At 36.0% G+C, this 15,946-nt stretch overlaps 1 protein-coding gene across 4 annotated transcripts in view; it reads left to right on the top strand.

Annotated features, from left to right (window-relative positions):
• The window catches only part of NRXN1 (neurexin 1), a 624,294-nt gene that overhangs the window by 8,342 nt on the left and 600,006 nt on the right, over positions 1-15,946 (top strand). For all 4 annotated transcript variants that reach the window (XM_090281275.1, XM_090281274.1, XM_090281273.1 and 1 more), the window contains exons 2-3: positions 6,667-7,050; positions 13,017-13,220. In XM_090281275.1, coding sequence (XP_090137401.1) covers positions 6,667-7,050; positions 13,017-13,220 — 588 coding nt within the window. The remainder of the gene's footprint in view (positions 1-6,666; positions 7,051-13,016; positions 13,221-15,946) is intronic.

Here is a 15,946-nt window from a genome sequence, read left to right as displayed (position 1 = left end):
AATCAGCTGATAGTCTTATGGGGACCCCTTTTGTAATTCTCTTCTTCTCTCTTGCTGCTTTTAAGATTCTCTCTTTATCCTTAATTTTTGACATTTTTATTATAATGTGTCTTGGTGTGGTTCTCCCTGGTTCCAGTTTTTTGGAACTCTCTGTGCTTCCTGGACCTTAAGTCTATTTCCTTTCCCAAGTTAGGGAAGTTCTATTTCATTTTTTTTTTCACATAATTTTTCCATTTCTAGTTCTTCTTCTTCACCTTCTGGCAATTCTATTATTCAGATGTTGGCCTGCTTATAGCTGTCCCATAGGTTTCTGAGCCTCTCCTCATATTCCTCACTCTTTGTTTCCTCTTTTTGCACTGGTTGACTGTTTTTTCCTTCCTTATGTTCTGATTTATTGATTTGATCCCTGCTTTTCTTTCCCTCACCACTAGTTTCATATGTGTTTTCATTCATTTCAGCAGGGCTAGCCTTAAATCTTTCCCTGTCTTGTTTAAGATCTGCTGTTAGGTCTGTAAGCATTCTTATAACCAAAGCACTGAACTGTGCCTCAGACAGATTTCCTATCTGCTGCTTCATTAGATTAGATATTTGCTGTCTGGTCAGCTGCATGATTGGGATCTCTGTCATGATCTGTGCCATCCTGACAGTTTTGTGTTTATCTTTGCTTCCTGGATGGGGCTGTCACACCTCCTACACTATAGGGGGTGGAGCTCTGTGCACTCATCACAACCAGGCGACCCTTCTCACCACACTGTGGCATTTTGTGTGGGGGTGGGGGTCCAAGATGGATGCCTGCCGTTCACTCTCTGCTGAGAGACCGGGAGCCTCTTCCTCCATCCCCACGTCCTCTGGCCCTCACAGTCCAAGGCAATGGAGGTATGCCTTCCCTGGCGTTGGAATCTCGAGTTGATGGGTTTGGTGCTCCCCAGGTGCTTCTTGCCTACCCTTAAATATGGATGTCTGAGCTTACTGCTGTCCTGCTGCCATCACTGCAGCTGCCGCTGCCAGCACAGCTTGACCTCTTCTCAGTGGCTTCTCCCCTCCTATGCATCAGGATGAGCACTTCTTTATAACTTCATATGTTGGACTTCTGTGTAGCTTTATTTTCTAGAACTTCTGCTTATTTCTGGTTTTGCGGTAGTTGTATTCCTTCTTAGTTGTGGAGGGAGATGGAGCGTGTCAGTCTAGGCCTCCATCTTGACTGGAAGTTGTCCCCTCTTTTTTTTTAAAAGACACAGAAAATTAAGAAGGAAGGAAGGAAAGGAAGGAAGGAGGGAAAGAAGGAAGGAAGGAAAGAAAGAAAGAATGAATTACCCAATCATAATCCCATTACTCCAAAAACTTCCATTGCTAATATTATCATTATTTTTGAACTGTCTATATTATGGGGATAATTATATATTTTGTATTTTTTCATTATATCATATATTAATGCTCCATTGTGCTTTTATCACATATATTATACCCTTTTACTGAGTTTGAATTAGTTAATAGAATATGAATTTAACAAGTCAGTTTTTAAGTTTGCAGGATCTGATTCTCTTCTGCAATGAGAGGTGAATCAGAGTTATGAATAGATAAAAGTATTTCAAGCAGTAACTTAAAAAAATTATATTCAAGAAAGAATGATAGTGATCATTCAGTCCATTTTCTTATTTTGCATAAGAATGAGATTGAGGCCTAATGAATCTATTATTTAGCTAAACTGGCCAGCTAGTTACTTGCAAAACCAAAGCATGAACATTGGTTTCCTCTGTCCAGGCAAAAGCATCTCCCATTATGGAGCACTATTTTCTACCTCCTTACATCCCAGACATTTAAACTTTTACAGTAATTTAAAACTTGAAACCAAATTGACTTATTTTAAATCTCACCTTCACTTCACGTTTCTCCTCATCTTATAAGCTAATCTTCTTGATGTGGAGTAGCCAAGAAAAACTAGATGGAAAAAAGAGTGGAAACTAACAGGTTATAAATACCAGATCAAATTGTAAAGTTGATTTTTACTTTTATAACTAAGAGCTGTTTTCAACAGTTTGTCCCCTTTCATATATACTATGACATAAAATGTGACTTTAATTTTTATGCTTATAAATATTCTTAAAGGGTGGGGCAAAATAGATTTATAGCTGTGAGTACATGAAACAGAGTTTATTCTTGTATTATTATTTATTAATTATTATATAATTTTTCATATGAGCAACTATAAACCTACTTTTGTCCCACCCTGTATTTTCTTTTCTGTTTACCACCTTGGTTTTACCTTTTGCATATGTTATGAAAAGAACTAGGTTTAAATGTTAGTATGTTAGTGTGATTTCTACATTAAAGTTACAAAACTCATGTACACAAATATATTTTGTTTTAGCTAAAATGTTATTTATTTTAAAATAAAATAACATAGCAGGATACTTTGGGTTCTCAAATATTAAAACATGGAACACTGATCCAAATAAGTCCCCTGATATGACTATCATCTACAAATTTTAACAGCTCAAAATATAGCAGTGTTTACATGAAATATTTAATTTACCAGAAACTTCAAATATAATTTATAGTGGAAGAAGGTAGAATATATAAAATAATCAAGCACTTCCAAAGAGGATATATGAATATTTGTAGTTACTAGAAAAAAATAGTATATTATATCCAGAATTTTGCTTCCTTTTAAAAATGTATTTATATGTGTTCATATTTCAGCCTTTGGAAAATTCTCATGTTCTATTGATATATACAGCTGTGACAACTACTCAATTTTTTTAAATTATCAATGAATAAGTTTTAAATATTCATTTTATGTTTTCTTGGTAACCACTGTCTTTATAACTCAATTATAATAAAATAGGTGCTTGGGAACCTTAATATTGAAATTTCACTTTGTTTATATGTTTGTGTTAAGTTGGCTTAAATAAATTAAGTGATTCTGCGATGAATCTTTAGCTTAGATGAAAATATTATTTGGTTCGTCTCAATAATAAAACCATTAAGGAATTTAAGATTCAAATCCCCATCAGAAATGTGTGTATTTCAGGCTTTTTGCACGTGTGTGGACTAAAATATAAATATTTATTTGACTCAGTAGTAAAATTTAATTATTATTTCAAATAAAGTTGTTATTCTGTGAATCTTCAGAATATAAAATAATTGTTACCAGTTTTATTTAAATTAGTTCTACACTGCCTTTCTTTGCCATGCCTTTTTACAAAGATTTTATTTTAAAATATAAATACATATGGATTGGCAAAGCATGTATAGAAAATAGTTGATTTTCAGTTATGGTTGTTTCATTCTATTATATTTGCAGAATATTCCAATGAATGATATCTGATACATACATATGCTGGATGTGACTCCTTAAGTCCAAGACTAAATTAAAGCTAGAGTTCCCCTTGGATTGTATTTGGGTTGAAGGTTGTATTATAATCCTTTCACTCTCTTTTCCATCTTTCATTGCTACTTCTTCCCATGAAAATTCTAAAATTGTCTCTCAAAGGAATAATAAGGAGCTATGGGAAAAACATCCTTATCCTTACAGGAGGAATTTTTCAGTCAGTGGTTTTACAACCTGTTAAATGGTCCTGAAGTGAATTTGGTGGATCATATCTAGCATTTGTATTAATAAAATTATATAATGAAGAGAAAATATCAGATTACCTCAGAAGTAGTAGAGTTAGATATTTTTCTATTAAATTTGTTTCTGTGTATGTGTCTGTATGTCTGTGTAAGTATGCATATGTGAGTGTGTGCACTGGGAATATGTAAACTATATGAACACTGTGGGTTAACTTTAGATGTTATGGTCTGAAAACTCTAGTCTAATCATAAAATTATAGTGAGTATCTTCCTGTGGCCACAAGTATATTCATGAAAATGTAACTGAACTTTATAGCAATACTTTGTTCAGAACAGGCACTAAGACACTATAAATAAAAGTCCAGAGACCCAGTCACTCCATTCTCACTGTCAGACAAACTGTTCATGGATGATTGTCTGAAATACCTGGTAGCAGTTCTGCCCCTCAGAGTGTAGACACATTGAAGATGGAAACTACCTGGTGTACTGAGCTGTGGATTAGTTGGAGGAGTCAGAGATAGTGGGTGTTACGCAAGCCAGTGAATTCCCTCACTTCAGGAATCTTTCGAGCATCCTTTTATTGTCAGACTTAGAACATCATGAATAAGCACAATACATTTTCCAAGTGGCTTTTGTTTTTCTTCCCTGAGCTGAAGCAAGCTTGTTCCATGAATAAAAAAGGCACATGGGAAAAGTTACATATTTTTGAAACCATATCTCTACTCTTGTAAAACTTTGTTATTATTCACTTGCTCTGTGTCTTTTAACAATTCTCTCTCTGAATATTATATGTTCGTTTCCAGTAAGCATTCTTGAACTAATTTGAACACAGGGGTTGTGCCCTTTTAGCTTAAAAAACACTAGTTACTGTGTTCATTGCATTCAATACTGCTTACCACATATAATATGGTGTTTTTAATGTCTACCTTTTATTTTGTTGTTAACATTCACTCTATTTCATCATGTTCTAACTTAACATTAACTGCTGCAGAGGATAGGAATCAGCTGATAACCCAATTCTTCAGGCATTTGGGACAGTTAAAAATACATGCAATGAGTTTTTTTGTTTTTGTTTTGTTTTTAAGTTTCACCATTGTCTCTCAAAATTATATATTTTGTTTTCCCCAAGCAATATGCTTTATATTTTTCTAAGTAGGATCTTATGCTACCTATATGTCACAAAATGAGTTTTCCTCTAGATACTTGCACAGATGTGAACAGTAAAAATGAGTACTTTGTCACTCTCCCTTTATTCTGCCTCCTTCTGAAATACTTATTACACGCCCCTATTTGGAAGGCCAAAATAGCCATACCTTTGAGTGCTTTCTTCAATCCTTTCTGTGCAAGTCTAGGGAGACAAACGTCTTCTTAATGGCTTGACCACCTGCACAGTCTCTGTGAGAGGCTTCCATGCCCTTCTGCCTCACAAAGACAGATCGCATTACCATGCCAGCATTGAGGCGTGCCCCTCCTGCTGGGGTTTGGAATGCTCCTGGGCACAGTATAGAGACTGGCAGCCCTGTCCTTAGTTAGATGTACAGTTCACGTTCATCACAGGCCGTGTTTTCATTGGGGAGGGCTTAGGTATTCCATAAAACACCTGAAATGCGTCTTCCTACCCACACTACAGTTTCCCTGCCTGTCCCTATTCTGTACCTGTCGCGTCTTTAGGCCTCTCCTGTGTGTCTTCCCGTAAATTCCGAGGTTCTGTGTCAGTGGCTGGCATCATGTCAGGCATTTTCTAATTCACTTTCTCTCTTTAGATTCCTGCTGTTCTATTTTAAGGCCTAAACCTGAAAGATAAATCTGCAATAATCTAGTAATGGGCCAGTGTGGTGTCTTTGGTATCTTATGTGCATTTTCACAATAATCTCCTTGGAAATAGAATGTGGGTGGAATTGTGGGTAATGTGGTGGTACAGGTTAGGCATTTTGATGAAATCTGCCTTCTTTCACTTTTTTCTTCTTTAAATGGATTCCATAAATGTGTTTTCTGTGGCCCTCAATTCCATGTAAATGTTTACTCCTCATCTTATACTCAGGGCCAGGGTTCCTATATATTTATAAACTAATAGAATTATTTTTCCTCTTATACTTGGAGTGAGAGAAAAGAAACTTATCCATTTAGAAAAGTAGCTAGTTTGGTTTAAAAAATAGTAAACAGAAAATTTGACTTGCTTCTTGTGATTAATCATGGCACACAGCATTTATTCAGTGCTTATTATAAACTAGTTCTTTACTAGTATTGTTTTATTTAACACTCAGAACAACCATATGAGGTAGATCATATTATTATGCCCATATTAGGAATGAGTAAACTGAGACCTTAGCAGTTAATTGGTAGGTTCATATGGCTAAGAGTGATTAAGTCAGGTTTAGACATAAATCATCTGTCAAATGATTGTACTAAATAAAAGCAATCAAGTCATTCTCTCTGACTTTATTTCAGAAAGTGGTACAGAATGGCAATTTCTCCTTTCTCTATCTTTCTTTTTGACTTTTAGAGAATTATATAGAATGCCAATTTATTCTTCCCTTCCTTCCTTCCTTCCTTCCTTCCTTCCTTCCTTCCTTCCTTCCTTCCTTCCTTCCTTCCTCCCTTCCTTCATTCCTGTTTTTCTTTCTTCATTTCTTGGCTAAACTGTTAGAGGCTGACACATACTTTTACTGGCTGCACACTTTGGATTTTATTCCCAAAGTCAAATACAGGCATACATCAGAGATATTGTGGATTTGGTTCCAGACCCCCATAATAAAGTGAGTACCGCAATAAAGCGAGCTATAATCTTGTCGCTAGAGTAGGGTCTTGCCTTTATTTTGTAAAAGATGCAACATTTGTGACATGCAATAAAGCATATTTCAATAAAACAAGGCATGCTTGTAGAAGCATTTTACTTGCAGTTTGCCTTATTTCTAAAAACACTTAATTCCACAGGTTTCTGTTAATTCCACTGAAAAATACAGGAAACCAGGAATAAAAAATAAAAATATAAAAAATGTGCCCTCAAGGAGTTCACCGTTAAGCAGGTGAAAGAGAGAACGGGTGGTATTTAGAACATGATGTGAAGATCTGTGTGTTTCCTCTTTGCCACAGGTACCATTTCTGTCAACACACTGCGCACACCCTACACTGCCCCTGGCGAGAGTGAGATCCTGGACCTGGATGATGAGTTGTACCTGGGGGGCTTGCCAGAAAATAAAGCCGGCCTCGTCTTCCCCACCGAGGTGTGGACTGCTCTGCTCAACTATGGCTACGTGGGCTGCATCAGAGATTTGTTCATCGACGGCCAGAGCAAAGATATCCGGCAAATGGCTGAAGTTCAAAGTACTGCTGGAGTGAAGCCTTCCTGCTCAAGGGAAACAGCAAAACCGTGCCTTAGCAACCCTTGCAAAAACAATGGCATGTGCAGGGATGGGTGGAACAGATATGTCTGCGATTGTTCTGGAACAGGCTACCTTGGCAGGTCCTGCGAGAGAGGTAGGATTCCAAAAATCAAACAGCTGACTCCCCTGGGTTGAAAAATGTAGTTAATATTGACCTTAAACTTTAAATGGATCGTGGAAACATAATGTATGCTCTGCTGAAGTAAACTCTCTGCAAGCTGAGCAGCCCCACCTGACATGTTACTGATGTATCCTTAATAATTTTCAAGGGGCCTGATTCTGGGAAAATAGCTTTTTGAGTGTATTGTAGGAATAAATAATTGGGTCTTTTGTATCCTGTAGAGTATGGGCCTAAGATGTATAATAGACAATAACTGCTTTCTCTTTTGCCCAGTTTTAAAATTTCAGGACACTAGAAGTAAAGAAGGCATGAGTTAGACATATTTATGGCAGCCAATGCTAATATCTATTCCCCAACCACCACCTCATGCAAAATAGCATTTGAAGTAAGCTAAACTGCAGCTGCAACTTCCCTGACGCTATTGCATGAGACTTAGGTTAGCCTGCTCATTCTACGTCAGTCAGCTTACCAAGTTTGAAATTTGAAAAGTAAGCTGACTTTAAATCACCCAGGTTACACCAACATTTTCAGAGGTGCACCCCAGTTTCAAAGATACTTAACTTACCTTTGTGTCGGACCTAACTGATCACAGAAGACTCATTTACCTGTTTGATAAGAAAGCTTTGTGTGTCTATTGAAGCTCTGTGCAGGTACCTCTATTTCCTTCTGTATTGGGAAGCAAAGCTACATTTTTTTTCTTCTTTTCCTCTCTCAGTAGAAGTAGAAGAATAAGGGTTAAAGGAAGAGCGAAGGATGATAGATGTCACAGTTCATTTGCAGACCAGACTAAAGGAAAAAATAGCAGGAAAAGATAGGTCTAAGCATGTCCTTCTATCGACCTAAGAGTTTCAGATAAATGCTTTAGTCTTGACTCCCACTGCCACTCATTTTCAACAGTGGAACAAAAAATCAATATGAAAAAATATTGATGAGTTTTTCCATTGTCCTCTCACACTCTACATAACATTGTTCTGTGAACCATTAACCTCAAAGTAACCAATATCTGTTTTTAGTCTTTCCCCCCCTTTATTTCTACAATAGTTTAATTCTTTTCAGCTAACACTTTCTAGAGAAAATGTGGTAATTGTCTAGAATCCAAAGTTGAAATGTGACTTATTCTTAAGTTCATCTTATTGTTAACATTAATTAATATGAAAATTAGTAAAATATCTTAATAATCTAATAATGACATCAAATTATCTACCAGAAATACTAACACTGTTCTGTTTTACAATTAGATAGGTCAATAGATAGGTAAATATTTTAATCACATAGATTCAGTCATTCTCCTAGTACCTAATTGCAATTGCTGTGACGTATCATTAGAGGTTAGCTATTTCTGCTCAGTTTTTATTTGTAAGATGTAATAGTCTCTGTACATTTCCTCATCTCATTTTTCCCTTCTAATCGCAGTTTGTTTGTGTAGTTTGGTTTTTAAAAATTGCCAACAGGGGCCGATGCTAACAACAACGAAGTGACAAAGCTCACAAGATGTGTTACAGTTAGACATAATGTGACTTTAGCAGAGCTGCATGATTTAAGATTTTGTTTTAATTTTAATCACTCAGAGAGCTCTCAGGTGCTCTGATGCCTCCTGCTCAAGTGAAGCTAGAGGAGGATGTAACTGAACTCTCAAACGAATTACAAAAGCCTTCGGTTAAATATGCATGGTGTACCACCCTGTGGCAGTATTCTGCTACTACATATGGCGGAAATAAAAATAGAAACTGTAAAGCTTCCTGAACCAAAATGAGGGAAAGGGAATATTTAAATATATAGCAATAATTAGAAGGGGCGTAGCAAGCATATGCGAATTCGTCAATGAGAATTTAATAGCAAGCTTCATCACTGGGATTCAGCGCACATTTTTATCTGACAAGTGACTGGAACTTTCTACAGATCTGTTTGTCTCCAGGTTGGTTGTGTGTTGAGAAGGAAATGGTAATTTTAGTATGGTTTTTGTTTCTGGACTACCCAGCATATTGTGAGAAGTCTTTGTTTTTCAGAATTAATTTTCTTGCTCACATTATGGCATCTCTTGAGAATAGGGTGATGGGGGATGCCTGTTGTGCTCAGTAGCAGAAAATTTGGCTTCTGTCCAGTACTCAGCTATGCCCTAGTTCAGTCAACACAAGATCATGCCCATCCCCTGGGGTTTCCAATTCAAAGGAAAGGGATTTTCTCTAGGTACACTCTAATCACATAAGATTGTTGACCACAGAAGAGCTGACTGACAACCCTTGAAGTTAAAAAAATAATAATAAAGGCACTTAAAAAGTTTCTATTTTACTGTTTAGCAATAATTAGTAATTTATAAAGATAATCATTCAAAGTAACTAAAAAGCATGTTCAAGTGCATGGGGAATGAAGCTGTGATCTCATTCTAGGAAATCTTCATTTTGCGTTAAGTAAGCAAAGGAGTTTATAAGAAAGAAGAGAGTATTTGCTGACTTAGAAAATTGTATTTTGTTTTATGTGTATTGATTCCATAAGGAAGAATAATATATAAATAATGTTCAATCAAATATAAATTAAATGCAGCACCTTCCCTCCTGTTTTGTTTTTAATAAAACCAGGAATTTGTAGAGACTTGGTCATATAGAAATTATTCTTGGTTATAAGTATATGGTATAATCAGAGGTCTACTTTATACTTGTTAAAACTCTAACAGATGGAGGGACAGATGTCAGAGCAATATAATTTGGCTTCCTGTCTGATTTTCATCGTTGATCACAATATGTGATTGCCTTTCAGCAAAACTGAGCACAGGTGTACACTTTAGACAGCAAGAAGGAATAACACAGAAGAGCAAATTTATCAAACTTAATGACAAGGGAGAAGGAGATAGAGGAGACAATTGAAACTTTGTCTCCCCCCACCCCCCACCCCAGGAAGTATTGCATTGGAATTAGCCTTTCAAAGAACTCCTATGTGTTCTAGGTGATGAAATAATGTAGCTGATGTTAAAAGGTGCTGCCAAATAAAATAACATTCAAATGTCAGAATGTTACCATTTATTTGGCGACTCTAGACTACAACCTTGTGCATTTTCCATTTCTTGTCTAATTAAAAGTTAACTCTAATGAGGAGGAGTGATTCAGGCATTTATTTATTGTATATCAACAAGATATTTTCACATTGAGAATTGTTTAAAATGGCACTCGGGGGCTTTCAAGTTCTATTATTTTACTGTTATGTCATTCCTGCAGCTTTTTGGAGAATGTTAAAGGCCAATGATCCTAATTATTTTTCTACATTGGATTGGATTTCATTCTTTATTTTTGATCCATTGTCAGACCTCTATATTTCTAAAAGAATATTTCCCCTACTTACCTTTTAATCAAGTTAGGCTACATTTTATAGAATATGAGATCATTTAAAAATATGATTAGGCCCTGGCTGCTGGGGCTCAGTGGATTGAGCATCGGCCTGCGAGCCAAGTGTCACTGGTTTGATTCCCAGTCAGGGCACATTACTAGGTTGCACGTCAGGTCCCCAGTTGGGGGCGTGAGTGAGAGGCAACCGCACAGTGAAGTTTCTCTCCCTCTCTTTCTCCTTTCCCCTCTCTCTAAAGATAAATAAACAAATAAATTATTTTAAAAAATATGATTAGTGCTTTTATCTGTACGATAGCACAGTAACTAAACAATTGGTAATGGCTTTTAAACTCCTATTTCACATATTGTTTTATAGATAAGGACAATGATTGGCTGTATTGTAGGATAATAAATAGTAAAGATCAAATTTCTTTTTAAATTATATTAGAAGCACTTTTTATTTTAGAGTTCAATGAAACTTTGCCGTCATGTTTTAATTAGTTTATGAGCAACTGCTACTAGAGTTTCTGCATTGAATTCTGTTTTATGTAATATTGCATTCATTTAGGAAACTTCTTCTCTAATTGGAAAAATATATGGTATGATGTAGAACCACTATGTTTTAAGAAGATTATATTTTATTTTCCCAGTGCTTAGGTCAGTGCCTAGCCATGGGATCCCTATTTTGGTAAACAGACCCCTTTCCTAATCTATCTTTTGCAGCACAATTATGGACTTCAAAGTAGACTTTAGTAAATATTTTGTTCATATTCATTACCAAAATTAGATTCCACTTACAAAAGGCAAAATAAATACTTTATTTCTTCAGTGAGCATATATGTAAGCTTGATAACCAAATTGAAGAAAGGGTTTTTTTGTGTGTGTGTGTTTTTTTTTTTTTTTTTCATATGTCTTCAGTATTGAGTGCAATCATTAATTCAATAAATATTTGTTGAGACTCTACTGTGTACCTGGGGCCAGATCACACAGAAAGGTTAAAAAGAAGAGTACAGATTTTATTCTAATTGCACTGGAAATCTATTGGTAGGGTGTTGGGGGAGGCAGGGGATTGTTTAAGCAAAAAAGTGATAGAATCTGATTTACTTCTTTAAAAGTTTAGCTTGGCTGCTGTGTGTAGGGAGAAAGTGTTGAAGTAGGGAGAGTGCTGAGGGAGCTTTTATAGTGATCAAGGTGAGAGACTGGAGCAGTGTCTGGGGTGCTTTAGTGGTAACGGTAAGAAACAATCGATTCAGGAAATGGATCGGAATTAGTGCCTTCAGGAATTGCATATTTGAAAGTAGATTGGACATGCCAGAGAGTGTAAGAGAGGAATCAGAAAGGTGAAGGTCTGAGCAATGGGTAATATTATTTACAGAGATGGAGAACGTTAGAGGAAAAAACAGGATGAGTTTGTTCATCTTTGGGGGAGGAGTGAATAAAGGGTTTAGTAAGTAAGGTTCCTATCATATTCAATTTGGAGATGTTCAGCCAGTAATGGATGAGCCATGGGTGGTGGAGCTCAAGAGAGAAGTCAGGGGTGTTAATAAATATTGGGGGGAGTGAGCATGTGAGTTGAGAGAGACCCTTTGAGTCATGGGGTAGACAGAAAGGAGTGCCAGGCAGAGACCAGGGAATGCTCGGTGCTTACTAGTTCTGGATGTGTGTCTCTCTCATGACTTTTCTGACTTTGAAAAATAAACTTGCAAAAAACACAACTTCAGAAATGCAATCTTAATAATAAACACAGTTGCATTAGTGAAGCTAATTGTTGTGTCATATACTTAGGCAAGATAATGAGAATTTCCTAGTTTATTTTAAATTCAGGTATTTTTTCCTTTATTAAATGGTATTTGGAGTTATTGGAACCAATGAGAAGGCAGTATGACTCATCCTTGTTTTACAATGTTCTACCACCATATGGTGTTTAACATTCAGGGGTGCTGACAATTTCTTAAAGCAGTCAGTTTATGATCAATAGTTTTTGGTACTTACTTTTTTATGTGTTTAATACTGGATTAAGCAACTTCCCTATTAAAGCAATCCACTTCAGCCTTAGTAGCACACACCCACACAAACTCTTCAATTGCACCCCCATCCTTACCCAGTATTACCAAGGTACATAGTAATTGAGCTTTTTGGTGATAGTTTAATATTTTTGGGTTACCAGGGTTGTGCTTACAAATATTTTTAAGTGTTAATTAATTGCTCTTAGAACAATGGACATAAATAGTTGCTAGTGCTTCAAACCAGGCTCACCCTGGGGATACACAAAAGAATTGATCTTTGCTCTTGAGAAGAGAGACACATACCTAAACATTTATAATCCAACATGATCACTGTTTTATACATAGAAAGTGTTATGGGAATCAAAAGGAAATGTGTAGCCGTAACTTCTTCTGGACTTGAGCTGATACTTCACAAAGGAAGTTCTCCCTGCTGTGACTTCTCTTTCAAGCTTAAAAAAAAAAAAAAAAAAAAAAAAAAGTTCATTTCTGAAGAAGATGAGCTGAGTTTGTAGTCTTGTGTTCTATCTGGAAGACTTAAATAGGTCATGCTTCCCCTTTTCACAGTATAAATATGTTAACCTGACCAAGAATGTTTATATTCATTTCTCATTCATAGAGGCAACGGTTTTGAGCTATGACGGGAGTATGTTTATGAAAATCCAGCTTCCCGTGGTTATGCACACAGAGGCTGAGGATGTGTCCTTACGGTTTCGATCCCAGCGTGCATATGGCATTCTCATGGCAACCACCTCAAGAGACTCGGCAGACACCCTCCGCCTAGAGCTGGATGCAGGGCGTGTGAAACTGACGGTCAATCTAGGTAACAACGCACTTCCCCCATTGAACTAACACTCCACTTTTTGTTTAGTTCTGCCTGCAAACATTTATCAAGTAGCCTGTTTGCCATGGAAAGTTAAAAAACACTTAATGGTCTCATTTCCATCATTTAAATTAATTTAGGTTTTTGGGACATCTTTATTTATTTATTTTGTTGTTGTTGTTGCTGCTGTTGCTGTTGTTTGTTTAATATAATTTACTGTTTTGTGATTTCTACCACTGTGGGTTCTTAAAAGGGAAGCCATACATATCAATGAAGTAAATTGAAAATATAAATTATTAGGCTTGAAGATGCCTCAAACCAAATTTCCTGTTTTCATATTTACTGATAGTATCATTGTCTACAGATGATATCCTTTCAGATACATTTACTAAGATAACATATGCACCAAATATCAAATTTATTCTTTGTGATCTAGATCAACAGTAGTTTTTCTTCTATTCTTTGAGCTTCTCCTTTAAAAAACTGCCTTGGTGGTATCCCATCTTTTCTGTTTGGAAATACTGTATGGCGATATTTTGCTCTCAACAGCAATTCACAACCCTTCAATGCCCAAAGTCTGCGGCCCTCAGCAAACAGCCATGAGAACACTAAAAACACAGCCTCTTCTACAGAAAAATAATGCTTTCCTGCTTAGTTGTAGAATTAAGAGAGAGTCACTACAGTAAAACCTCAACAACCTAGATGAAACATGGGGGAAGGCCAGGCTGAATTATGAAAATGTCTGCATTGTAGAATTAACAAAAATTAAGCAGTTTTGTCTTCTATTGCATTTAAAAACACACCAAGTAATGGCTGAAAAAAATCCTCTTAAGGAAAGGTCTTACTAGGGTGATTTTAATGGCAGGATAAGAATTATTAATACTTGGCACATTTTTTCATGCACGTTGTGCCATCAATTTATAATAAAGCACTCGGACTCAGTTTTTTTTTTCCTAAACTTAGCCTTTTGCAATTTGTTTATTTGTTTGATTTTTTTTTTTTCAGGTGATCTGTGCTCATACTGAATGAAGAGTTATAAGTAATCTGCCCAATAGGTTTCAATTTACCATTAACTCCAAGAGGAGTACAAATTAATGAGGTTTTACTGTATTTCCTGGAAATAATAAACATGAAAAAAATTAATAAACAGAAAAAAATGAATAAACAGAAAAATTTGAAACTACCTAGAAAAAAAAAATACTAAAAAATGATGAGACAAGGCATTTATAGAAACCTCACCTACATTTTCTAATTGTTCTGGGCAGAATAGTAGCTCATAAAATATAAAACTGTGTCACAGATACCTTTTAACATACAATCACATTCCATTAATATTAGTTAAATTAACTTCCATTGTGTTTTTTAAAGGTTACTGAACACACAGTACTTGTTTACTGTTCTGTTAGAGTTCCCTCTAGTGACAATAATAGGTTACTACAGAAAATCAAAACAAATTGCCTAACTACAGTAGAGGGGCTGCTAGCCAAAGTGCAAACACTCGTGGGAATTGTACAACAGCAAAGCATTCTGTGGAAAGAGTTGTGTAGGTGCTGGTCCTTGGCTGTTTGCAACCACTTTTCTGATGCGGTTGACGACACATGACAAACTCAGCTACATGGAAACAGAATCTAGGTTTCTATTTATCATGTTCCCCAAAGGCATCAAATATCACAACCAAAAGCAACAAATATTTATCTATATATAAAATAAACATAAAAAATCCCAAATAGTCCTTTAAAGATAACCCTTATAGGCACAGTCTGTGTTATTCATATCATTTTGTTCTAAGAAAATCTGCTTTTATATAAGAAGCAAGTATAAGAAAAGGAAAATCAATAGCAGTATTAACCATGACACGTACTGCATAGAGGTAACATTGTTAGTTTTGAAGAGAGGCATAGGCTTATATGTTCAAAAGAATCACTTAGACACTAGAGTTTCTAAAAGAAACTCTACACAGTGTTTCTTTCCTCCTTCGATTAATACAAGGCATGGAATCCAGCCAACTTCGCGCTGTTCCCTATTTGCCCGCACAAAAACAAAACAAAACATTAGGGTGAGGTGAGAATAATTTTAACTTGCTCTCCATCGACCACCACAATTCTCAAGGATTCTGTTGGCCTTTGTGGGATCTTCTATTTTGGAAGTCCAAGATGTCGGAGCCTAGCTGTGCTTGCACCTGCACCCCATTGTGACGGAGCACTTTTTAATTATAATAAAAACAATGATATGTTCTTTCACAGATGGGGAGAAAGTTGCAACCAGTATAAGCCAAGCATCTTTGACAGTTTACAATTCTTTATTTCACTTAGGTTTGTCACCATGTAGCTTTGTTTGAATTGGCCATATTTTTAAAACTTTATATTGTTGTTTCTAATGGTGAAGTTTTATAACAATGAATCTGGGTTCTAGAACTATGTAAAGAATAAATGAGATGGAGTGGCCACATTTGCATGTGTCTGTCCCCGGAAGGGTGGACTGTGATTTTATTGGATGTCTGCAGCTATTACCTTGAAGGATAAATATTCATTTTTCATCTATTCTTCCCCATCTAGATTGTATCAGGATTAACTGTAATTCCAGTAAGTGCCTATTCAAAATTTTTAACATGTTATTCCTCCATTATGATGTAAGCTAGTCAAGGAAAAAAGAGAGAGAAAGAACAAGAGAAAGGTGTTTATAAAACTCATGAATTCATTTTTGAAGTATACCAGTCCATCATCTGG

The sequence above is a fragment of the Furipterus horrens genome, unplaced genomic scaffold, assembly GCF_987537825.1.
Source record: "Furipterus horrens unplaced genomic scaffold, mFurHor1.1.pri manual_scaffold_6, whole genome shotgun sequence".
NCBI classification, from domain to species: domain Eukaryota; kingdom Metazoa; phylum Chordata; class Mammalia; order Chiroptera; family Furipteridae; genus Furipterus; species Furipterus horrens.
Note: the sequence above shows the minus strand (reverse complement) of the source record. Positions and strands in the feature narration are given on the sequence as shown.